The following is a 26,821-nucleotide window of genomic DNA, read 5'->3' as shown; positions in this document are numbered from 1 at the left end:
CAAAATCTCCAGCAAACTAAATCCAGACTAGTGAATCCTAGGCCCCCCAAAAATCCTAAGCAAACTGGCTGCTTTAATCATTAGTTTACTAAAGAGACAATGGGGTGGTCTATTTTGTGAGCTAACAAAATTAATATAGGCAAGTGCTTGCCTATAGTGAGTGTTATTCACACGTGGACAGGTCAGATGTATTGCTGGTTAAGTTCTAGAACTGGTGAGCAAAGAGGTGTCCTTGTAAAATAACAATGTAAGGTTTTTCATGAATGATAGATGCTAGCCTAATTTGCCTCTCTAGATATTTAAAAAACACAAAGTAACTCTTTTCTATTTAATCCCTTCTTTGAGTTGTACTCAAGTAGCTAATTCTTTGCAATAAGACTCATACTTCTGTTTTTCCTAAACTTGGTAGGAGTTCTGGGTTTCAAGTGTAGTATAGACAGTTTGCGTTGTCATCACCCAAATAAATGAAATCAAAAGGGTTTTGTATTTTCCAGTTAAAACTATTTTTAAATAAAGTTAAACTGTTGTGAGCTGTTGACTGACAAACATAAGTGACCAGAATTAGGGGCATGATGGGTGTTTTTTCCTCCTCCTTAATACACCACACCACCCTCTCCAGAAGAAATAGTTTACTTATTCAGTTATTTATACCAGTAGCAGCAGAAACTCTATTGTATTAGGGCTTATCTTGAATCTGTCTATAGAAGTTGGAACTAAATAAACAGATAGCTTTGCTTCATTAGGAGAGAATCTTGTTTTGCACGAAACTTGTGGAAGAAGCATTCCATAAGAGCCCATTTCCCCTACAAACAATGCTCAAGGGATCACTTTTGGAATTACTTGTCAGTATGCTTCCTTTGAGTCCTTATCTATTTGCGATCTATATCAGATCGCAAATCCCTTCCCATGCCAGACAGTTTTAAACTCAAACCACACCAAATCTAAAAACAACCAACCAAATAAAGAACTAGCCTGGGAGATTAAGAAGTCTCCTTTTGAGGGCCAACAAGATGCTAGGATAGCCAGAGCCTTGGGTATTTCAGAAATCTAACTTTTTACACACACGTCCCAGTGCCTTGACACATTTCAGCTTTGAGCTTAATCAAATTTCACACACAGGTGGAAAGCCTATCTCTTCTCCACATGTACACTGGTTCCTCCTCTTCATTCTAATCTTCACTCCTACATAATCCACATCTATCTTGACAGCTAGCACAATTTCTAGCTGGAATGTGGGAAAGAGAAAAGAGAGAAAAGAAACCTATCCTAAGTTAGAAAAGTTTAGGGAACAAGATGTCCTAAGGATTCTAAATAAGAATGGGGTATATTTCTATATATAAATGCTATCAACATCAAAGACTCAGCAAACAGATGCACTAATAGAAAAGGTCCATTCCTTTAAATGCTAGAAGGAATTTGGTTCATGTGAGTCAGAGAACACAAACACACAGTTACTTTTTCCAATCCAAATTTCTTGCCTGCTTTAGCTGGATCCTTTAAGGTAACTTTAGATGATTCTGTTTCATTAATGCAGAACAGGATATGAATTCTGATCTTGGGGCTGCAGGCACTTAACCAAATTATCAAGCTATCTACAATGATGGTTTACTTGAAACATTTCTTCTGAGCATGAGCGTTTTTTTCTTGCATCAAATGAGTAAGGACTCAAAGGGGGGAAGGAAAAAAAAAGGTACTTGTCAGTTTGAAAGTCACAGACAGTTTATCTTTCTATAATTAGATTAGGAGAAAAAAAAAATGAAGAACCCACTACAGCAGGAAGAAGAGTCTTCCAGGGTTTGGCATCTGTAAAGAAACAAGAAAAAAAAATAAGAGTTCTTAGTTTCTTTCAATGACAAAAGCACCAACTACATCTGACAATAGGCCACACAACTATAGCCCAATTAAAGTCTCTTGGTCTGCTGGAAGAATCTGTTGTTAAGGGCAGAACACCAAGTACCTTCTGACCCTTAGCTCTTTAGTAACACGAATCATACAGAAACTTGTTAACTGATTTAAAAACATTCTATACAGAGATCAATATACAGTCCTTGTATCAACAGTTATCATGGGTGAGGAGAAAATCAGAATTGACCATCCAGGCAACTGACTTCTCCAGACAATTCTGGGTTAATTCCAATTAAATTATTTTTTTCTCTTTTCATATACTCATTAATTCAGTAATATTTTTTGAGCTGTTACGATGCACACTGAAAGTAAAGTCACTCAGTTCTGCCTGACTCTTTGCGAACCCACGGACTATACAGTCCATGGAATTCTCCAGGCTAGAATACTGGAGTGGGTAGCCTTTCCCTTCTCCAGGGGATCCTTCCCAACCCAGGACCAGCTGAGCTATCAGGGAAGCCCACAATGCATATTAGGGAAACAAAAATGAACATGGTATTACCTGCTTCTGAGGCACTTATCTCGTAAAATATTGTTGATTAAAAACATAAATGGGATAAAACATTTAAGTGCAAGGTGAACGAACCCTTTTCATGTATGTGCAATAAAAAAAATTTTCTGCTTACTCAAGTTCCTTAAGAGAACAAGTCATGCCTTCCCTCTGTGTGTGTGTGTGTGTGTGTGTGTCTATCCAAGAAGAGAATTCTGCAACAGGTGTTCAAAAAATGATGCTTTATTTTTAACTAAGAGGATAAGAAGATCTGTGGCTATTTAAGGATTCTTACCTAAATTTTTCCCCTTATTCCTCTGTGGTAACACATATAAAAAAATTATCAGTGTGTAATGAGTTTATCACTTTTCCAAAGCAGAAAAGTGTTTAGTCTTAAGTGATAGTTTCTCCTAGGCTTTCACCGTGGAGTAGCCATTGGATAGGTAGCTATCCATACTGGATAAACACCAAACATTTTAAGCAGTGTGCCAGAGAAGGATTCAAAGTTCTCCATCTACCCAGGGCTGTGTGTGCTTTTTTGATGCACTCCAGTGCAGTTGTGTCTCTTTCCCTTCTGGGACCAAATCCAATTTTCTGGCTTCCAGATATATTTAATAATTTGATGTCAGAACCTACCAAGAAAAATGGCCGGTCCCTAGAAGCAACTGATAAATATTATTGTTCTCAGCTAAGGGGTGTTTGCTTCTAGCATATCTTTTGTTTCTAACCAGAAGAAACATCAGTTTTGGTACAGAACAAACCCGAGCTCTCAGAAGATCCATCTGCTTCACTGTTCAGAAAAGTGAATGGGCTGCAAGGCGACAAGCCAGCTACTCATCCATTCACTGAATGTTCACTGAAGGCCTACTACCTCAAGACTGTGGGGATTATCCCATTCCCAGCCCAATAATATTCCTCTTTTGCCAGAAGCCATGTGGCCGGTCAACCTCAGCCAAGGCAGCCATTTGAAGCATCAAACCTGGCTCTGCTGTGGGTACATAGGGTGATCTCAAAGAAGGGCTTCATCTGTGAAAACTAAAAGATTTTGGTCTTGTTATATAGATTTTGTGAGGTTCTGCTAAATCAAATATTCAGATAAGATCTACAGTGCAATAAGATCTACAGACTTTTAGAGACCCAAAACTTTAAAATGCTAGTTAAAAAGTATGAATTTTTTGATGAGTGTTAAATTGTACTGCACAGGGAAAGAATTGCAAAGCAGTGAAGCACAGCTGTCTGATTAATCTCAGTCCATTAAAAAGGCATGATAGATCTAGAATGCAACTTTGATTAAAAAAAAAAAGGAAAAGGCAATGTGCACTAACGTTAGGGAGAGCAACTTGGTATGTAACAGAATTCTAATTTAACTAGTAAATGTTTATTCATTAGCATGTAAAGCCATGAGAGAGTCTATATACTTAAAAAACGAAAGACACACACAAAGCTTTAATTCGGTACCATAATCTGAAAGAAAATTGGACCCAAATTGCTTTACGTCCAGTTAAATCTTGCTACCGTCTGAAAAAATTGTGAAATAAAACCGAAACACTTACTTGATGAAATATTCAGTTACTGTGCATTTCCATCTATGGAATAGAAATATTTCAAAATAAATACACCATGTCAATTGAAATTCACTCCACCCCCTAGTCTTACTAAACACAAATGATTTATTCCTGGTGTATATGGAATTATATAATAAAGTAGAATTTAAAGTTAGGGACAGGATTCTACTCAGCATGGAAAAAGAAAATAGTCTTCTACCTATCAAGACTTATGGCATACGATTAGGTAATCTCATTTTGGGGGAAATGCAACTATCCAAAGGGAAATGTTTTAAAGGGGATCCTGTAGCCACCTAAAAATTAGCTCAAACAACAACAAAGACTGAAATCAAGGAAATCTGAATTTGGGGGCAACATTAGGAAAAGGAAGTTTGTATTAAATAAAAATGACAGTATGTTGGGTGTACCAATATATGGGAATTTCTTTACTAGGGTGGTATGACATGAATTTCAGACCTGTTTACTCAGCATTGTCTCTGAAGCCTTGGGAAGACATCTGAATACCATTCGTATGCTGGTTCTTATAACATTACTTTCATTTTGTCTTTACCCATTACCTTTCAGGCCCTTGCAATCCAATTTCTAATCCCAGTTCCCTATTGATATTATGCTTTAAAAATCAGGGATGATTTCCTCCTAGCTAAAATAGATAGTCTTTTTATTGGTCCCAAATTTATCCATGGAATCCGATGCCAGTGGTCACCCTTTTTTCTTTCTCGGTTTGAGTTTTATTTGCAAAAATGTTATTTTTTAAGCCATCAGTGATTCACAATTGAAGGAGGCATTTCATAGCTGAAACCAAAGGCTTGAGATGGGGGTAGAGAAATGGTATGAGGGAGGTGGGAGTGGGCAGGAAACAAAGAGAACTAAAAAGACAGGAAAAGGAAACCAGGGGATAATTCTGGTCTTGGGAGTTAAGCGACTCATTCAGGGTCCAGATCTGCCAACTACCAGCAATGCAAACAATTTTTTGTGCAATTAGTATGTATTTTATAATTAAAAAATTTTAATTACCAAAACATTCCTTGTTTATAATTATAGCGTTCTGAAGAGCAGACAAGAATACTGATGAGAGCACACAGAGTAGAGCTTTCTACCGGGAAGCTCACTAGGATGCATGCCTGCTCTGTTGCTAAGATGTGTGTGACCCCAAGCTCCTCTGTTCATGGGATTTCCTCGGCAAGAATACTGGAGTGGGTTGCCCTTTCTTTCTCCATCACCCTGTCTTGAAAATATTCTTTAGGCTTCTGTGATCTTGTACATGCCTGTTACTAACCAGGGTTAGGACTAGGGGTGAAGTGAGTGAGGTGCTTAAGATGCAAAATCTGAGGAGGCACTCACTCTCAGGGTCATTGGGTGCAGGGTATTCGGTATTCAGACTGAACATGTCCTTGAATAATTAAGACCAACTGTATTTATTTAGCACAACACACAGTAAAAGCATTTTGCCACTCTTTCACTTACTGTTTTTCCATGGCAGAACATATGGCAGAGACTTGGGAACGCGCATGCCTGAAGCCAGGTTACTCTTATGTTCCATAACTATGTTGCTTGCAGGGCTGCAAAAGGAGAGATGAATTTGAGTATGCTGGCATATTTGCATTCTTTAGGCAGGCACACATAAAACAATCAAAATGTGTTTTTTGTAATTTTGGGAAAAACAATCACCTACATGCTGAAATGTAAACACATTTCCATCAAAACATTCTTGCAATTAGAATGATTACCACTTCTCTGGAAAGCTCACTGTTCTGTACAGGCATTAAGATGGGTTTAACCATTTTCATTTTCTAGAAATTGAGATAAACAGCAATGCCATCTACTGTTCAATTGTATGACAGGCTCATCAACTCACTCAATATACATACGAGATAAAAAATGCCAAGACAACCAAACTAAAGGCAACAAATCTCACAGAATTGAGATAAAATTAAAACTGTACCAACGGAATTCATCTTTAAGTTTTTCTATCTCAATGCATACATAAAGCACAGTAACTGTACACTTACAATAACTGACTTTAGGAGCTAAAAAATAAAAATTGGTTAAGTATTCTATTTGAGGAAAAAATGAAGTCTACTATCTAATACTTTCATTTTCTAATCTGGAAATGCTCTCATTTGGGTTTGAAATATGATCTTTTTGGCCACACTATATGGCTTATGGGATCTTAGTTCCCCAGCCAGGGATAGAACCTGCACCCTTGGCAGTGAAAGTGTGGAGTTCTAACTACTGGACTACCAGGGAATTCAGAACATGATCTTAAAAGGTTTGAAGATCAAGTGGTAACGAAAAATCTTAAGAGATTTAAATTAGATACAAAATCAGTGGGGAAGGAGAGATGAGTTTTTTTCCCTACCCAATTGGTATTAGGGATTGTCCAGTCTAAAATCAGGAACTTTTAAGATTACTTTTTCCTTAGACACTAGTTATCCAGAGCAAAAATAACACATACAGTACAGCTACATAAGTTTTTCAAAGCATTAAAATAACAGGAACTTAGCAAAAACTCTAGCTTAGACATAAGAATGGCTGGCGCCACTGTCTCCTGTGCTAGACGACAAGCTAGTATTTTTGTGTTCCCACAGGAATTAATGCAAAGCATGTGACCTTTTTATGACTCAAGGAATAAATAGAAAAAACCCACCAAAACTATATCTAGACAAATTACCACCAAGTAACATCATTGAGGAAAGAGGTCAATACATGCTTTGGAGCCTACTATTGGTAACAGAGCACTTTGATTCTGGGAGGAAGTGGTGGGAATGAGATCTTTTCATTTACCTATTGTTGCCACAGTAGCTGGCTGTGCCCCAGACAAAGGGGGTGCTGGTCTCTTCCCACAAATCTGCCAAAGGAAACAAAACACAGTTTGTGGTGCTATTAGGTAAAACACCAATTCATGCTAGTCGAATTTGTAAGATGAGAAATAATAAACTTAAGTTCAGAGAAGCAACTAAAAACTGGTCAAGTACCCTAAGAGACACAGTAGCAAGAATTTAACTGAAGGATATAAACACAAACGACATAAATAATAATAAACGTGCCTAGTAACAACCAAACACAGATGGTATAACACAATTTATGAAAAAAACAGATGTAAGTAGTGTTCTTTTCCAATCAAGTGGGAAAGGCTGTTCCACGTGTCTGCACAGAGATACAAATGTGTTTGTACTGGGGCTCAATAAGAATAATAAGGCATTCTGAACAACATGGTATGTTCATAAAAAAGGAAAACCTTCCTTCTAGCTAAAGCACACGACTCAAGATTTCGACATTGTGAGGAAACAGATGCAGAGGCCCTTCACCTTTATCCCAGTCTTCATCACAGGGAGGGCACTGCCACGTGCTCTCAGCCAGAGTCTCCTGTCCAAGGTTCCTGGTTTGGTTGACTGCAAGACAATAGAGATTCTGACTTAAGAAGGAGACACTGCCAAGTTATGATGTTTAAAGGGGTTAGTGGCTTAAAAGGTTGCAGGGTCTTTGTTTCTGAAAAATGGGATAGGATGAAAGCTAAACAGGTCTTATGTCCTTTCTGACAGAAGAAAAGAACGAGAAGCTGTATTTACGGTAATAAAAGAATTTTTATTTTTAAACGAGGTGTTAGTAAAATGAATCAGGTTGTTCAGAAGGGAAAGAAGTCTGGTACACATAACCTGACAATCTTTTGCTGCTAAGATTAAAAATCTCAAAGGCAGAAAAGTATTGTTTTTCTGAAATGATGAAAGCCAAAAATCAAGGTGATAATGTAGCATCATGTAAGTTTGAGGGAGCTAACCTCCAGTACTGAAACATCTTAGCTAGTCAGTCTTACCTACATCCTGCTCAATACAGCTTTTGTCATCACAGCTCGAGATATGATGACTGATTTCAGCCCGAGGAACCTGATGGCGAGCATTGAAGGGACAAGTCGCCAGTTTGTTTGCGACATCAGGATGATTCTGGGAAAAAAATTAAAGGGGTTTGTCAGTAAACTTGTGGTGGAACTGTGATAGGTACACTAAGCAGAACATTAAGGGAGAATTATTTATCACCTATAAAGATCGCAGAGACATTACCTCTTTGTTATGATTATAAAGACTGACAACACAGATATTGGGGTTAAAGTGGTTTATAAGGAAGTAAACAGTGAATTTAGGATTGGGTATTTGAATTCTATCTTCTCCCTGTTTACTTCTCAGGGTCATGCGAGTCTGGAGGCACAGCCTGTAACGGCACAGCTCTCTGGATGTCTTTGAAAGCGGATATTCAGGATGAACAGCAACACTAAAACACACTTTGTCTGCAGTAGCACCCCGCTACTGCAGTACAAGAGTGCAGGAAAACAGCTGTGGGAAGGGAGCTGCAGAAGAGGCAAAGCCAGTGATTTTTCAGATTAACACAGGAACACTTATTGAAAGTAATGATGCCTGAAATGAGGCTCTGAACAATTTGTCCTTTATTTCAGCTATTTCACTAAGGATAAGTCCAGATGATAGGGAGCTCTGTTGACCAAGTTCCTTATTTTAATACAAAACAAGAAAACAAAACAAAGTGTTTAATAGAACCCAAATCCTACGTTAAGTTTACCAGCAATTAAGAAATTAGGAGAAGCAAAAGATATATCACAAATGATACTCAAAAAAGTAAAAATAATGTAAAGTGGGGAGAAGGGTGCAAAAAAATAGAAGATGGAGAAAACTGTGAGGGCAGGTATCTCCATGATTTTTTAAAGGGATAGTGGGCATTCTAATGCAAAGGTTTTGTGGCTGAAGATTAAGAGCATTAGGAGAGGGGAGTTAATGATGATGTCTTTTTACCACTTGGCTCCCTTTCCCAATCTTTCTCCTTGGGACATGTCTGAGAGCCTAGAGGAGGAAGTTGTGGTGGTATCTGCTGGTCTGTAATGTCTATGTTCAACCTCAAGGAATTCTTGCTCTAGAGATTGAAAGGAGCTGAGAAATAATCAACAATGGCATTATAATCACGTCTCCAGGACTGCAAGAGAAACATCCTTTGATGAATGTTAATGCATATGTGAACTGTATGCAGGTTTGGATTAAATACCTACATTGTTTTCCAAGCATTAATCCTGGCAGAACTTTGGCCTCTGTATCTGACATTTCTATTCTAACCACCCTTTCAAACTGCCTCAATTAATATATCAGCATTAAATTAGCTTACATCAACTAAATCTACAAAAGGTAACCAGAAGGAAAACACTCTTTGAGCTGTTTTTTTTTTTCCCCTCCCCTCAAAGATGTTTACTGTTGAAACTTGGAGAAATAGTTATTTTTATGAATAATCTTTTCTTGGGTTAACCTCTAGCTGTTCAACTTCTCTAACATTTCTAAACAAACAAACAAAAAAATCAGAAATAAGTGTATTACAGTACTCAATCCTTATCAGGACATCAAGTTTACAAGGCAAGAATGATTTCTGATCACTAGTAAAAATTAGTGTTTCCTCTGTTTCACAGCGGGTAAGAAGACTGGAGAGAAACTGTTTAAGGGTGCTATGTCACTAGCTGGGGGAAAAACCAAAACGAGAAAAAACTTACACCCCCAAGGAAGAAAGAAATTCTTATCTATAAATGTTGGCATTTAACCCAAAGCAATTCTGGCATTTAATTAAAACATATATGCTAAAATTATTTGATATTTATAAAATCTGGCTTTTTAAAAGAACTCAGGAGGCCATCACTGGGCAAATTGAGAAAATAATATCGTACCTTTCTGCACTTGATAAGGTGATAAGGAAACCTGCAGGCCCTGATCTGGTGGTTTTTATCATAGGGGCATTGTAACAGCTTTTCAGGGTCCAGAGTATCGACTGAAAGAGAGAAAACATGGTAAGTACAAAGCTTAACAGGCCCTTGCAACATTTCAGCATCCCTGGCACATGGATTTTTCAACAGCATCTGTAAGAACTGAACAAGACGGCCTAACAACAACTTGAAAGATTTTTTTTTTTAAAGGGTGACTAAAAACATTTGAGAGTGTAAGATAAAACTGTGTTATTGAATCTTCATTAAGTCCAGCAAAACAAGCATTCATGGGATGGGGTCAAAGTTCACGTTTGGTTGTACATAAATACTGTTGTTTTTATTGCTGGTAATCCTTATTATAACAAAAAATTAAATGATATGTCTTTTCCTTTTCTGAAAGTGCTAATTCAGGGTCATTCTTTTCTCTAGCTAGTTCAACCAAAACTTCCAGGCAGTATACTGAAAGTTGGAACGGACAATGTATTGATATACTGATGTGGGAGTCCACTGCACAAGTGCCCCCTATTTCCCAACTAGTCTTAGGGCAAGCTGAGGGTAGTTAACCCCCTACACCAGCATCCCTATTTACTAGTTTGCCATGACATGAAAAAAGTTGGTAAGCACTGTTCTGTATCAGTTATATGTTCTATGGAAGCTTAGGAAATATCATTGATAGATTTATTTTTTTGTCTGCCTGATTTAATGTACTTCTCAAAATAGCTCCTAGTCAGTGAATATAGTTAATGAGACCAATACCTTTACCAAATTGGTAAAAGTTCCAAAATTTCATATTTTGGAACACAATGAGAAAAAAAAGAATTTTTTAATCTGATGATCATGAAATTGGCCATATAAAAAGTAGAATAAACTGCAAAAACAGAACCTCCTAAGTTTAAGACAACTGCAGACATATGGGGCTACTGTGAGAAAGCCAACCCCTAATCTATATTGTGCAATTTAAAAGTACTCTTAGAAGACTATACTTTCAGGCTCCATTTCAATAGTTTAAATAGAAACTAGAGAAGTTTCTCATAACGTGTAAAACTACTCTCAGGTTCTGTAAAATGTCCAGGCTGAGCCCCAAATTTTAAGAATCTTGGTAAAAGAAGAGAAATTAAACAGTTAAGTACATTTTGAATATATTATGAGGACAAGACACAATCTAATAAAATGCTGTTGCCACCACTGAAGGCAATAATAAAAGTGAAATAAGATAAACAATTCACATTTGATAAGAAGCTTATAAACCAAGAGACTGCTATGAAAATCAGAATCCGCAGGAATTGAAACAGTGTCCCTGGAAGAGTGGTAAACATGGGATAAATTGCTAACCATGACTGTGATGCAAATGAGCCAGAAAGGTGACTTGAAGGACAGAATGAATAGGAATGAAAAGTCTTAAAGGACAAGCAGGCTTATTATGCCAACCAGGCTCATCCTGAGCAGTGATCTTTTCACATTTCTAAAGCCTCAGGATACACAGGAAAAGTATACAGATGAAATTCTTGTTAGTTTCCCTCCATTTAATCCATTTCATCACAAGCAAATGATAGGCCATGTCAGTAGCTGACAGACTGGACATACTTTATGATTCATACACATTTTACTGCCCATACAGTGGCATACATCACAGTTAATGATAGCTTCCTACTAAAATGCTTTACTTTTTGGTCTCTGATGACAGGTCTGCTCTAAACAGGTCTTTTATTAAAAAAATTTTCATGTTTAATTTAAAAATTTTAATGGTAATAATACAAATAACATAAAATTCATCACCTTAACTATTTAAAAGTGTATAGTTTATTGGTGTTAAGTATATTCACATTATTGTGAATCTAGACAATCTCTAGAAATTTTCACCTTGCAAAACAAACTCTATACCCATTAAATAACTCCCATTGCCTCCTCCCTGAAACCTCTGGCAGTCATTATTCTACTTTTTGTTTCTATGAGTTTGACTATTCTAGATATTTCATACAAGTGAAATCATATGGCATGTGGCCTTTTTGTGATTAATTTATTTAAATTACCACAACGTCCTCAAAGTTTATCCATAGTGTAGCATGTGACAAGATTTCCTGTAACTATTTTATTTTTCTTAAAAAAAAAAAAACAAAACAAAACCTAACAGCTCCTTCTCTATCAGTGAAATATAAGAAACATTTCCCTGCTGCATATGGATGTAGCACAGATTCTTAATCAGTTCCCTTACTGATACATTTGTTTCTAGTTTTTATTATTATATAAATGCTGTGGATAGCAATCTAATATATACTTATCTGTGCACTGTATGAGTATTTTTCTTGGGCAGATACCTAAGAGTACTGCACAAAGTATTGTATGAATTTAAAGTTGTAACAAATACTATTGAACTCCTCAGCGAAAAATTTTTTTAGAATGTCCCTTAAATTGGTTTACCTGTTTTTTAACATATAGAAATTTTTAAATTTCTTTTGAATTGGAGATAATTGCTTTACAATATTGTGTTGGTTTCTGCCATACAGCAACATGAATCAGCCACAGGTATACATATGTCCCCTCCCTCTCACCTCCCACCCCATCCCACCTCTCTAGATTGTTAGAGATCAGCAAAAATCTTGAGTGACTTTTTGGGGAATATAACTTAATTTGGAAAACAAAGTAGGCCTCATGGACAAGCTTCCTCCAAAAGCACAGACTCAGATATTCCTCACACTTGGATAGGGCTCAGAACCCATGGTGAGAAAATGGAAGAAACTTCACAGAAATGAGGAACCAGACGTGACAAGAGTATAATCAGCTAAGAGGTACTGCATGAAGACAGAAGCTGGAGATCTTCAGGAATCTATCAGAGTTTAGATCAGTTGGGGGGAAAGGTCAAGTACATTCTAAACAGTATTTCTCACTTTAACTTGATTCCTGGTGTTAAATCACTTGAGGGCTGTAGATTCTGCATTCAGCACGTTTGAGATGAGGCCTGAGATTATACATTTCTAACATACTCTCAGGTTCTTTTTAAAATCTTAAAACAATGAAACTTTACCAACAGATAAACAGAAAAAAATGCTATGCTTAAAGGAGTTGATTCTTTATAAGTCAATATATTTTATTAAATTTACTTAGTCACAAACTTAAAAATAAATAAACAGTAAAATCAACCATTTTCTTCTTTCTTTAACAAACATCTGATTTAAAAAGTCTGTGCTATGTAGCAATAATTACAAGAACCAAGTGATATTTTTCTAATAAAAAAATCACCACTGGATAAAGTAAAGAGACATAAAGGGGAGATGATGCTTTCTAATTTAATAGAGTAGTAAGCTTCCAAGAATAAATATAAATCTCTCATATCTATCTCACACGGAAATCTCAGATTTTAATTAATATATTTTTAGAAAAATTAAGGAAGTGAAGGAGGGAGCCCTAAGGAAGATCAAGTAGAATCAGACTTCTAGATCCATTATGCTCAAAGTATGGTCCTCAGATTAGCATTACCACCTGGGAGCGTGTTAGAAATGCAAATTGAGTCCCAGACCTTCTGAATCAAAAATTTGGGGGGAGGGCTCCAGAAACCTGTGTCTTAACAAGTATCCTAGGTGATTCTTCTGCATGCTATAGTAGATATTTAATAAAGACTGTTTCCATGTAGTTTCTACATGTTGGTGATAAAGGTTCTATTGGACTCTTCCTTGAAGGCAGAATGGAACTAAAATATCTTTCAGTTAGAACTTAGAGATTCTGAACAAAATAGCAAAGTAGGAAACAAAGGTGGCCTTGTTGACAAGTTTCATCCACTCAGATGTTCCTCAAACTTGGTCAGGGTCTAGAAACCATACTGCCTAGTGGTATAAAGTAGGGCACGACATATAAACAACACACAAGGCTCCGGTTCTGACTCTGTCCCCAACAGTGTAACCAGGGGGCAGATCAGTTAACCCAGGCTCTGTTTCTCAGCTGTTAAAATCCTAGTGTTGAATGAAATGGCTCCTCAGGTCTCTCTCGTTCTACCCTTGTATGATCCTAGCTCTCCCGGCTCCCATTTGATTTGCTGGGCCATTGAGATTACTGGATCGATAGAGAAATAAGAATTCTCCCTAGGATTTCTTTAATCCTAAAAACTCAATGCACATCAACATTAGGTATACCATATATCCCACAGAATAGAAACCAGGGGTTACCATCCCTGTGTCACTAACAAGAGAAACTGAAGTCCTAAAGAATGAAAATTCTTCACTTAATAAATAAAAATATAGTTTAACACAGGAGTCCCAAATACAGCTTTCTCAAAGCTTGATGACTTCTCGGACTTTTAAATTTAAATTTCAAGGGTCCTATTTCAAATTTGGACATTTCTCTGCATTACAAAAACAGTCTCATTTTTTCTTCCCAGCAGTTTAGCGAAAAAGTGAATCTTTCTCAACACATTAAAAGTCTTGTCAGAGAGAAAACTACATGTTAAGTAACTTATTTTCTAAAAGCAGTAAGAAGTACTTACTGTAAGTTTCTTCCATGTTGGGATTTAAGGAGCCAAATCCAAAGTGCTGGGGGAAAGAAAAAACTGGATCAGGAAATCAGAAATAAAACGTACCAAAAGGAGCCCTAAGAAGTGGAATCAAACTAGAAGTGAGGTCACCCAAGTTAATATAAAAAACCCTTATTGCACCTCCCTCTTCCTATTAGCTTCTCCCCTTTAAGGCATTCTTTACTACTTTGAATCATTTTATCATTGCCTAACTCACACTCTTAGAACAAATTCCAGGGCTCACAGTTAAGAAAAACTAAACATGACTACTACTTAAACCGTATTCAGGTGAGAGGATGTCAATCAATTTTAAGTGCCATTACAACACCCTGTCACTATTTAGAGTTTGTCACATCTTTTGATGCTATTTAACATTAGAAGGAGCAACTCAAGCCCACAAGAATGTTATTTAAACTGCAGGATAAACAAAGAATAGGGTACTATTTTAAAGCTCTGAAGTCCTCAAAAATACAGGATGATCGAGCTGCCAGTCTTGCTTACTCCTGCCCCTGGGGACTTGGGAACGCTGGAAGCCTATGTCAGACTGTACAGTCAACCCATTCAGTATGCCCAGAGACACTCCAGTTTACTATTTCTATGATTTTTCTTAAACATGATTAGGAAGTATCACAATTTTCCCAGTGGTGCTTTATTACCTACACCCCACCCTATGCAAAACCAGACAGACTAGGTTATTTAAATTTCTCCAGGTAATACTCATTCCCTCTGTGCACTGAGGAAACACTTCTGAATGTTAGCACTCAAGAACTGTCCATTTTATAGTTGACAGAATCACAAAAGAACAAGTCTGTAACAGAAATATGGAAGATTAAAAGACAATATTTTTAGTTTGAATCCTCTTCCACCTGATTCTCCTCTACTGAGCTCTGTGATTAAACAAACTTATCATTACAAAATAGACTAAATTTATATAAAATCATCCCCATAGGAAACTTAAAACTGGTTAGACTTACAGTTATTGCCCCTAGAGCCAGCTCTCCTCATACAATTCCACACCCCTTCCCCCCATTCTATGACATAAGCGGTCTTGGAACCTATGATAGGACATACAAGTGATCAGCTGGAACTCGTTTAGTAATTTGCTGCAGAGCCCATTTGTAAATGACAATCACTGGTGAAACTGCCATGAAAAAATAATTTTCATGTCTGGGTTAAGAAATTTTGACCTTCCTTTTGATATGTTATACATAGTTACTCTATACTTTTTCAACAAAAAATAAAAAGAGAATTGCAAGAGCCAAACACTATGTTCCTTGATTTTAAGGCATTTAAAGATGCTATCGGTGCCAGATTCAGCAACTTGCAGGAAGCTCCCCTATCCTCTGGGGGCAAAAAGACTAAATTACAGTAGATTAAGGGCACTGGAAACTACAGCCTCCTCATTCAGCCCTGTCCATCTAAGTACCTTATCATTATCAAACTGTTATTACGTCTTCATGTTTTTCCTAGCACTGCTGCTTCTGCTAAGTCGCTTCAGTCGTGTCCGACACTGTGCGACCCCATAGACGGCAGCCCACCAGGCTCCCCCACCCCTGGGATTCTCCAGGCAAGAATACTGGAGTGGGTTACCATTTCCGTCTCTAATGCATTAAAGTGAAAAATGAAAGTGAAGTCGCTCAGTCCTGTCCGACTCTTAGCGACCCCATGGACTGCAGCCCACCAGGCTCCTCCGTCCATGGGATTTTCCAGGCAAGAGTACTGAAGTGGGGTGCTAGACGGCGGTAAAACGGGCACTCAGCAGTCAAGCTTGCGAGCTGGGTTGTAGTCTGAAGCAACGGGTTACACTTAACCGAGCTGGGGTCTCAGTAAAACCAACATTTTTCCTCCTTTAAACAAAAGCCAAGAGTCTATTTAAACAATGGGACTACATAGGAGAAAGTGGAGAAGGTGCCTAACTTAAAAAACTAAGGAAGCCAGGGAGGCCCTCGACGGGTCGAAGCGGTGGCAGACCCACCGGTTGCCTAAACACCTTTGCGGAGGACCCACCAGACGGGCAGAAAAGGGAATATACTAGAAGGTGAAAGTATCCCAGTCCACGGTGAGATTTTTGGAGGTCCCCAAGCCAGGACCTGGGCGTCTTTCCTACCTCAGCGGAGACACGCTCTCCTCTCCTCACGGTCGCCTTCGCTCACACCCGTGCCCCAGCAACGCTCCCTTCCGGCCCCTGACGTTAGGGGGTGGGGCCCCCACTTCCTGTGACGCAGGGCTGGGCGTCAGGGAGCGTGGTGGTGGGGGCCGCTCCGCTGACTGCCTTCTTGGCACTCGCTCCTTGGCTTCCCCCCATCCCCTCTCGGGAGGTGGTCCTGCGGCCCGGGAATGACCGTGGCTTTGCGTGGGTGGAACTCGCGCTGCCTTCCCGGCCTCTGTGGGGGCCATCTTAGAAACTAGAATGAGCGCTGAGAGATAGCGCTCGAGGAGGGGATGGGACACCTTAGGTGTCAACTGGTAACTGGTGAGAAGGAAGCCATGTTAGTGTAAGTTGTCCAGAGAGAAAGAATTTAGGTTTTGAGGGGAGGGAAGAGGAAAATTGAAAAAGAGATAAACAGAAGAAGTCCTCTCCTCCCACCCCCAGTTCCCCAAAAAACAAACCACTAAGGACAGGAATGTAGTTTTTGTTTAGCACGCCTTGTAGGTAGAATTTCAAAGTTCAAAAGTCGATAATGGTTTATCGGAGAATGCTCGGTAGGATGGATGCCCTAGTCATCTCCATTAAAGGAGATTTTTGAGTTGAGGAGAGAGCTGGCAGTAGAAAGGGCCAGGAAGTTATAAATTGATAGTAGAAAACGAAACATATATTGTGAGCATTTTTTCTGGAAACCCTGATACCAAGAAGAAAAAAAAAAGTGTAATCGGTGGTTCTTGTGTTCAAGTTGCTAGGAAAACAGCCCCCAGAGTGGATGAAAGATTAAATGGCAGTACAACAGATGCTAAGAAAGTGGTTGAGAACGTGAATTCTTTAGAAGAAAACCACTGGGGCCCAAAGTGACCCGGGGAGGACTTTGAGAAAAAGGACTTGTGGCATTTGTAGACAAAAAAAAAAAAAGGGAAAGAATTGATACTACAGGTAGATCTGGTAATAATATTTTTTTAAAAGCAAGAAGTAAAAGGTGTGATACGACGAGTTTTTGTATTGTTCAGGGTAGGAGGCAGACTGGATGGTCAGTTTGGGTGTTGAAATATTGGGGGTTTTAGACCATTTCAGTGGTTTATGTAGTCTAAATGTTATTTAGGAGAACTTATTCTAACAGCATGAACTAAATGTGGCTTTAGTGAAAAGGGTCATGGGACGTTTTTACATGAATAATATGTAAACATTATTGGATTTTTATTTCTGTCCGTGCTGCTTGTTTTGCGATATGTTCTGTCCATGCTGCTTTTTTTGTGATATCTTCGTTCCCTGCCCAGGGATAGATCCTGTGCCCCATGCATTTGAAGCTGGAAGTCTTTACCACTGGACCTCCAGGGAAGTCCTGTTTTTTTTATTTTTTAAATTATCATTCCTTGAGCTGAAGAGAGTATGCTTCACAGCCTTTGGTTCATGTTAAGATTCTAAAAATAAAAGTATTGGTGGAAGTAGAATCAAGACTTCTTAATGGTGTCTGCACTTCAGAACCATTTGAAGAGATTTGAAACATACCATGTCACTGTCCCCTTCCCAGGCCAATTAATCAGAAAGAGTTAGTTTTAAAAGCTACCCAGATGATTCTAATGTGCAGTCAGGATTGAGAACCACTGAGGTAGGCACTGTTTTGAATTTACAAAAGCTATTCTTTCACCTGGGTGGCCTGGATGATTTCTGTGAAGGAGGGCAAGCTGCTAAAGTGCTTCTTGAAAGATGATTGCTGAGAATGAACAAGCTTCATTGCAAGTTCAGCACAAACAATTTTAGAAAAGCTGTTGTTTTGCAAATCAGTTTCAGACTGTTAGGGATATCTTAAATAATCTACGAAATCCTAAACCTCTGGATTTACCAAATCATTCATGCAGAGTTAGCAGGGCCGGTGTGATTTAAAGTGAAATGTGATTTTTCAGGGTTTAAACTTCAGTAATCTGGTGAAATTGTTGACCCTGTTACTGTGACCCATCTGTTCTTTTCATTCAGATACCTGCAGGTTGAAATTTCTGGAGAAGGAAGAGCTAAGAGCTTGAGAGGACGAGTAGTGGGTACCAAACCAGAATCCAAAGTCAGACTTCACTGCATTCAGTAATATCTTGTCAAGGTGACAGGATCCTCAACTGATAAAGCTGTTCCGTTTAGCTCCAGTAAATGAGCCCACCAACTTTTAAACAAACTAAAGAACCAAACATGTCTTTCAGTGGTGGAGATATTAAAATAAAAATACACCACACGTCTTTCTCTTCTTAAATGCTTTTTTCATTCCTTCCCAACCCAGAAAGTTCCTGCTTTATCTGAGATCCCTGCTGAGTTTTCTTTCAGACTGATTTTCCAGCCAGGTTGAATATATTTGAAAAGAAAAAAAAAGAGCGAGCCCAAGGCATTTACATGGGGTCATTCTGAGGGCTAGCTGGGATTAATACCCTAAACTGAATCTGATCCATGCTGGTTCTATCTCTGAATATGCGTGCATTTAACCCTAAATTATAAATTATATTTTTAGAATTATTAGTTAAAAATAAAGACTGAACTAATGAGTAGACAGATCTGTATGCCAATGATTTAAAAAAAAAAGCAACTTTGTTCCAAGGTGAGTTTTTCTCTGCTTTCAGGATTGGAGTTCCAGTTATTCCTTCAGATTCTTTAGAGATTTTCAGTGTTTCATAAAGCCTGATAAAACTTAAACTTTTGCCCATCAGAAAGCTAAAACATTAAATTCTTTGTTTTGAGCTTAAATTTTATCCACTAAGTCCTATTTTTCTCATCTATTAATGATTTCTGATTGGTTGTAAAGTGTGTAACTTAGGAAAATTATTGAAGTGCAGTTGCAAAATATTTCAAAAAGAGGTCTCTGGGGGAACATAATAGATGTTATTATTAGTGAGGGTAGATTTTGGGAAGTATTGCTGTTGAGAGTGAAAAGTTGGGACTGGTTACAATTTTTCAGGCAAAGTAACAGGGCGAGGTGTTCCCACTAGGGAACCCTTGAAAATAAATTTATGTTTAAAAAAGTCATTAATGAGAGTTTGCAAAGAATAGCTAACACCCCTCTCTACAAACACACGATGATACAGGATAAATGAAAAACCAGTCGCGACTTTTTTTGTCTTTAAATTCATTCTGTGTCCTAATACATAAATATTACATAATTGTGTAATCCACATTGCTGTAATAGTTGCTGAGCAGTCTGTTTTCTGTGTTTTTCTTTGACTTCTAAGTAATTTCTTTCACTAGGACTCAGCAACAGTGCTTCCCTGGTGGTTTAGATGTTAGAGTCTGCCTGCAGTGTGGGAGACCTGGGTTTGATCTCTGGGTCAAGAAGATTCCCTGGAGAAGGAAATGGCAGTCCACTCCAGTATCCTTCCTTGCCTGGAAAATTCCGTGGGTGGAGGAGCTTGGCAGGCTACAGTCCATGGGCTCGCAAAGAGTGGGACACGACTGAGCAACTTCACTTTTTTTTTTAAGCGATAGTAGTCCCTTATGCCCTTTCTGATGCTGGCATCTGAGATGTAAATTTAAGTCAAAGTTTGTAAACCATTGTTAGCATTGCTTTTGGCAATGAATTCTTTACTGTGTAATGAATAGGTAGGTAAGAAAATGGAAACCTCTTAAAAGATTGTTGAAAAGATGGTAGAATAGCAAGATTATGCTGAAGAAATTTCACCTAAAAATTATGTAAAGTGCTAGTATTGAGTGGAACAGCTCTATAATTCCAATTCTACTATTCTTCTGATGTTATTTTAAGGAATGTCCAATGTTTAAACCTGAGGGTCATTTTCTTTTTGAAGCCTTTTCCTTACTTCTGCCTGGGATTAAGTGCTAATGTTTTCTTATACCCTCCTTTCCTCCCAGCACTTAAACTGTGTCATACCAGTTGTTCTCAGAGTGTGGTCTCCAGACCAGCATGATTAGCATCACTTAGGAACTTGAGAAAAACGCAAATTCTTGGGCCTTGCTACAGACCTACTTACTGAATCAGAAGCTTAGAGGTGAGATGCCCTACAATCTTTGTTTTAATAAGCCCTCCAAGTGGGAGGTGGGAGGGAGGTTCGAGAGGGAGGGAACATATGTATACTTATGGCTGATTATTGTTGACGTATGACGTATGGCACAGTGGTAAAGAATCCACCTGTTAATGCAGGAGATGCCCTGGGTCAGGAAGATCCGTGAAGAAGGAAATGGCAACTCACTCCAGTATTCTTGCCTGAAAGATTCCATGGACAGAGGAGCCTGGTGGGCCCCAGTCCATGGGGTCACGAAGAGTCAAGACTCTACTGAGCAGCAGCAGCATGGCAGAACCTAACACAAGGATAATTGTGAAGCAATTATCCTCCAATTAAAAGTAAATAAATAAAAAAGAAAGCCCTCCAAGTGATTTTGATTTTGAAGATTGAGAACTGTTGCCATATATTAACTATATTTGTCAACCTTGTTCCCTCATGGCCACTGTAATTCCTAACATAGTGTGCCAAACTTAGTAGACATTTGATTGTTTGACCTGAGAGCACAGGTATACTTTGTCAGGGCCTGCAGCACCTGTAAGACATCATCTGTCTGGTAAGAGACTCCGTGGGAAGAAGGGACTAAAATATTTGAGATTTTTTTCTTTCCCTCTTTTGTATCACAGCTGCTTGGAAAGTCTGAACAAAAAGGCCCATAAAGTATGGGCCAACAAAAGAATAAAGATGTGGAACCAAGGAGATATGTTTTGGTACTTATCTAGGATGTGAGTAATGGGCCTTCACAGTTTTTTCCCCATAGTTCATGCTGTGAGTATAAGATTAGAAACCCTAGAACCAGATTTTAGGGAAGAAACTTTATAGCCAGAAAGCCTTATTGCTGTTACATAATTTAAATTGCCTTGATGGGACTTTTCTGTGAAAATGAGTGAACCTGATTACCAAGTATTTTGAAAAGTTGATTTATTCAGTATATAATATTTGGCCCAGTGTATTGAATCTCTTTATTCCACCATGGGTATAAAGTATAGATTCTCCACATTCATCACCTTTGATTTTGTGTGGGCATACAACTAGTACATAGTGAGATCATTCCTCTCCTAAAGCATACTGTAGCTTAATAGTAATAAGTCAGACTGAAAGGAGGTTAAATGGAGATGTAAGCCACCTGTTAGGAGAGCTTGAGAGAATAGTTAGGACCTCGGAGAATCTAGGCAAGCTTTGAGGAAATTATTTTTAAACTTTGCTTTTTTAAAAAGTATTTTTCCTTAATTTAGTTTGGTTTTTTTGAAGGTTTGACCAAATGTTTTGTTAGAAGCCAAACAAATGGTGTATTTATTAACTTATATTGTGCCTTCTTCCAAGTGGCTCAAACTTCTTAAAAGTGAGATTTGAGTAGATCTGGCACCCATGTTTTGAATGACACAACTGCCTAATAAGTGATGTTTTATCCTTTTAGACTAATGTAGTCGACTTGGTTTCTCTGGTTGTTATCTCAGGAAAATTGTTCCCTGTTTTAATTTCAAGAGTATACTATTTTGGAGGAAAAATTATGTGGTCCCCCAGTTGAGACCACCTGATGTGAAGAGCCGGCTCAGAAAAGACCCTGATGCTGGGAAAGATTGAAGGCAGGAGGAGAAGGGGACGACAGAGGACGAGATGGGTGGATGGCATCTCTGACTCATTGCACATGAGTTTGAGCAAGCTCCGGGAGATGATGAAGGACAGGGCAGCCTGGTGTGCTACAGACCATGGGGTCACAAAGAGTCGGACACGACTGAGCGACTAAACAACAACAATCATTTAAGACAGCATGGTCTTTTAGGAGATTTCATATACCTAAAATATGGTAAAGGAATTTTATCTTTTAAGGCCATTTTCCTGGGGAACAGTCTTTTGTTTTTATATGGTCTGGTGTTAATATACCAAAATATAATTTAAAAAATTCAAAACATGTAGGGTCTTAGTCAAGAGACAAGAGTAAATCTTGTTTATATTGTGTAAAGCTCAGAGAGAAAGTCAGTAGCCCCCCCAACCCCTTCACTTTGTACAAAATATACTGGAATGTGCTAAATGCTAAAAGTGTCTACTTGTCCTCCCTTCTATTTTAACTGAAGAAAAAAAAGATCATTTGAAAAAGATCTAGAAAATACGTAGGGATAAGACTCCTAAGGGCAGAAAATACTCATTTGACTAAAACTTCTTTTAATTGAATGTCTAAATTTACTTGAACTAGTCAGTAAACTAGCAAAATCCCAAACTCATTGTTTTAAAAGGATTAGCTGGCTGCAATAAAAATTACATCTTAAGAGGAACTAATTCTGGCTTGTTTTAAATTGGGTGTTGGTTCTGTTTAAGCACCAAGTGAAGGGCTATAAACTGAAGGGCTCCAAAATCACTGCAGATAGTGACTGCAGCCATGAAATCAGAAGACATTTGCTTCTTGGCAGGAAAGCTGTGGCAAACCTAGACAGTGTCTTGAAAAGCAGAGACATTACTCTGCTGACAAAGGTCTGTATGGTCAAGGCTATGGTCTTACTAGCGTTCACGTACCTGGACTGTAAAGAAGGTGGAGTGCCGAAGAATTGATGCCTTCCAACTGTGGTGCTGGAGAAGACTCCTGAGAGTCCTTTGGACAGCAAGGAGATTAAACCAGTCAATCTTAAGGGAAATCAACCCTTCATACTTGTTGGAAGGACTGATGCTGAAACTGAAACTCCGGTATTTTGGTCATCCAATGAGAACAGCTGACTCATTGGAAAAGTCCCTGATGCTGGGAAAAATTGAGGGCAGAAGAAGAGGGAGTCAGAGGATGAGATGGCTGATGGCATCACTAAAGCAATGGACATAAATTTGGGCAAACTTCGGGAGATGGTGAGGGACACGCAGGGTAGGCCTGGCGTGCTGCAGTCCATGGGGTCACAGAGTGTCAGACACGACTGGGCGACTGAACAACAGCAAAGCACTAAGTATTTGAGTATCTCCTAGATACAACAGCACTAGACTAGCGGTATAGCCAGTATGTGATTCTCTATTCCTTCATGAAGGTGTGGTTTTGGTTGAGGTAGGAGACAGGGAAGATTTAAATGAGGTGAGGATTAAGAATTGGACTTTAAAAAAGCTAGAACAATGATTTGAATAGTTGAAGGGCAAGGGGTGACATTTTAATTTTTTATTGACTTTATTACTTTTTGGCTGTGCTGGGTCTTCATTGCTGTACGTGGGCTTTCTCTAGTTGTGGTGAGTGGGGGCTATTCTTCATTGTGGTGCATGGGCTTCTCATTGCGATGGCTTGTCTTATTGTGGAGCATAGGTCCCAGGGTGTGCAGGCTCAGTAGTTGTGGCACATGTGCTTAGTTGCCCCGAGACATGTGGGATCTTCCCGGATTGGGGGATCGAACCCGCGTGCCCTGCATTGGCAAGTGGATTCTTAATCACTGGGCCACCAGGGAGGTCCAGGGAGTTACATTTTGAATTTAACAGAGTGAGAAAGAATAAAACAGATTTAACATGGAAGTAAACTGACTTCTGAAGAGTTAGAAAGGTAGCTTTAGAGGCAAGTTCCAAACTCAGCTTGTCATGAAAACTCTATCCTTTAAGTATGGAAGAGTTATGTGGAGAAGTGATTGAAGAAGGTTGATATGATGGTCATATAGTAAATGACTTGGAGATAGGAGAAAAAAGTTGGGGATAAAGAATCTAACTATGTAATAGCATTATGGACCACTTGGTGACTGTAGTTCCCCTGCTAAAAGAAATAGGCAAATCAGCCATCCAGTCCTTTGGTTGAAAAATGAGGATATGAAAACAAGGAAGAATAAAAAACCAAATGAAGCTTGTCATAGGAAAAATACTCTTTATTTAAATAAATAAAAACATGTTAGTTCAGTTCAGTTGCTCAGTCATGGCATCTTAAAAACGTGTTAAGATGCCAGCAATGCCAGCAAGAGTTGTTATCTAAAACTTGACTGTTAAGATTTCCCCAAAGTTAAAAAAAAAAAAGCTTAATAAATCTTCCATCTGCTGGCTCTTTTAATCTACAACTTCTCCATCCGTTTTTCTGACCTAAGGGTAGAAGGAAAACACTGAGATAGTGTCAGTTTGATAATAAGTGTTTTTATGGAAGATCTAAGCTTGATGGGTGTTAATAGCATTTCAAATAGAGTTCTAGACAACTCTTTCAGCAAAGTCTGATTTAAAGCCATTAGGACTTTCCCTGCATTCTGTTGTCAGGGAAGGAGGATTTTGAAGAGAAAACACGTTTTTTTTTGTGTGTGTGGCTGTGCTGTGAGGCACACGGGCATCCTAGTTCCTGACCAGGGATCAAACCCATGCTCACTGCAGTGGAAGCTCAGAGTCTTAACCACTAGACTGCCTGGGAAGTCCCTGGTTTGTTTATTCTTAAAGAAGAAAAGCTTGTCTAATAATCTTTGAAGGTTTAGAATATAATGTTAGTAATATTAATTAAAAATTTTATTGTTGTTGTTTAGTTGATCAGTTATGTCTGACTCTTTTGAGATCCCGCGGGCTGTAGCCCACCAGGCTCCCCTGTCCATGGGATTTCCCAGGCAAGAATACTGGAGTGAGTTGCCATTTCCTCTTTCAGGGGACCTTCCTGACCCAGGGGTTGAACCAGTGTCTCCTTGTTTCTCCATTGCAGGCAGATTCTTTGCTGCTGAGCCATGGGGGAAGCCCACTAGTTAAACCTATGTTAATGTATTTTTGTGTGTGTGTGTGTGTGTGTGTGTGTGTGTGTGTGTGTTAATGTATGTTAAAACTATGATGTTAAATAAGTTACTGTTTTCTCCAAGACTTATGGTTGTTAGGATGTTTATCATCCAGTCTCCTTTTTTATGTTTCTTGAGTCATTGTAAAATATGACCAAAAGAGGAAAGTTAACTGGAAATTAGAACTACAGAATTAGTTTAAATAACCAGTTCTAGGAGATTAAAGTTCAGTCAGTTCAGTTCAGTTCAGTTGCTCGGTCGTATCCGACTCTTTGCGACCCCATGAATTGCAGCACGTCAGGCCTCCCTGTCCATCACAAACTCCCGCAGTTTACCCAAACTCATACCCATCAAGTCGGTGATGCCATCCAGCCATCTCATCCTCTGTTGTCCCCTTCTCCTCCTGCCCCCAATCCCTCCCAGCATCAGAGTCTTTTCCAATGAGTCAGTTCTTCGCATCAGGTGTCCAAAGTATTGGAGTTTCAGCTTCAGCATCAGTCCTTCCAATGAACACTCAGGACTGATCTCCTTTGGGATGGACTGGTTGGATCTCCTTGCAGTCCAAGGGACTCTCAAGAGTCTTCTCCAACACTATAGTTCAAAAGCATCAGTTTTTCAGCACTCAGCTTTCTTCACAGTCCAACTCTCACATCCATACATGACCATTGGAAAAACCATAGCCTTGACCAGACGGACCTTTGTTGGCAAAGTAATGTCTCTGCTTTTTAATATGCTATCTAGGTTGGTCATAACTTTCCTTCCAAGGAGTAAGCCTCTTTTAATTTCATGGCTGCAGTCACCATCTGCAGTGATTTTGGAGCCCAAAAATAAAGTCTGTCACTGTTTCCACTGTCTCCCCATCTATTTGGCATGAAGTGATAGGACCAGATGCCATGATCTTAGTTTTCTGAATGTTAAGCTTTAAGCCAACTTTTTCACTCTCCTCTTTCACTTTAATCAAGAGGCTTTTTAGTTCCTCTTCACTTTCTGCCATAAGGGTGGTGTCATCTGCATATCTGAGGTTACTGATATTTCTCCCAGCAATCTTGATTCCAGCTTGTGCTTCTTCCAGCCCAGCATTTCTCATGATGTACTCTGCATATAAGTTAAATAAGCAGGGTGACAATATACAGGCTTGACGTACTCCTTTTCCTATTTGGAACCAGTCTGTTGTTCCAAGTCCAGTTCTAACTGTTGCTTCCTGACCTGCATACAGGTTTCTCAAGAGGCAGGTCAGGTGGTCTGGTATTCCCATCTCTTTCAGAATTTTCCACAGTTTATTGTGATCCACACAGTTGAAGGCTTTGGTGTAGTCAATAAAGCAGAAATAGATGTTTTTCTGGAACTCTCTTGCTTTTTTGATGATCCAGAGGATATTGGCAATTTGAGCTCTGGTTCCTCTGCCTTTTCTAAAACCAGCTTGAACATCTGGAAGTTCTCAGTTCACGTTTTGCTGAAGCCTGGCTTGGAGAATTTTGAGCATTACTTTGCTAGCGTGTGAGATGAGTGCAACTGTGCGGTAGTTTGAGCATTCTTTGGGATTGCCTTTTTTAGGGATTGGAGATAAAAGTTACGTTAACAAAAATAGTTGATACTACTGTCCACGAGGGTAGGAATTACTGGTTTTGTGTTAGTTTCTGTTTTGCATAATCCCTTTCCACCTTCCCTTCCCCATGTGTATCTAGTGAGTAACTCCACTGATGGCTCCTCTAACTCTGGGCTGTGCCTTTGAGTTTGTGTGGTTGGGGATCCTGACCTGGTTCATGTAGAGTTCCTTCCCCTTCATAGCTTTAG

General features: G+C 38.9%; 1 protein-coding gene across 2 annotated transcripts; it reads right to left on the bottom strand.

Annotated features, from left to right (window-relative positions):
* Positions 1–282: 282 nt before the first annotated feature.
* GTSF1 (gametocyte specific factor 1) lies at positions 283–16,400 on the bottom strand. Of its 2 annotated transcripts, none has more exons than XM_043878358.1 (9): positions 16,312–16,400; positions 14,178–14,223; positions 9,668–9,768; positions 7,772–7,898; positions 7,266–7,349; positions 6,742–6,805; positions 5,422–5,516; positions 3,946–3,978; positions 283–1,803 (listed from the first exon to the last, which is right to left on the bottom strand). In XM_043878358.1, the coding sequence occupies exons 2-8, from the start codon at positions 14,191–14,193 to the stop codon at positions 3,962–3,964; spliced, it is 504 nt and encodes a 167-aa protein (XP_043734293.1). In that variant the 5' UTR covers positions 14,194–14,223; positions 16,312–16,400; the 3' UTR covers positions 283–1,803; positions 3,946–3,961. The 2 variants fall into 2 exon arrangements, with proteins under 2 accessions (XP_043734293.1, XP_043734283.1); XM_043878348.1 differs by having other exon boundaries at positions 3,946–3,964.
* Positions 16,401–26,821: the final 10,421 nt, after the last annotated feature.

The sequence above is a fragment of the Cervus elaphus genome, chromosome 3, assembly GCF_910594005.1.
Source record: "Cervus elaphus chromosome 3, mCerEla1.1, whole genome shotgun sequence".
In the NCBI taxonomy this organism is placed as follows: Eukaryota; Metazoa; Chordata; class Mammalia; order Artiodactyla; family Cervidae; genus Cervus; species Cervus elaphus.
Note: the sequence above shows the minus strand (reverse complement) of the source record. Positions and strands in the feature narration are given on the sequence as shown.

Excerpts from the sequence above, each read along its gene's own strand:
- GTSF1 (XM_043878348.1), bottom strand. Across the intron at positions 7,899-9,667 it reads ACCTTATCAAGTGCAGAAAG|AATCATCCTGATGTCGCAAA; the intron begins GTACGATATTAT and ends TTTTTTTCCCAG. Across the intron at positions 7,350-7,771 it reads CTGTATTGAGCAGGATGTAG|TCAACCAAACCAGGAACCTT; the intron begins GTAAGACTGACT and ends ATTGTCTTGCAG.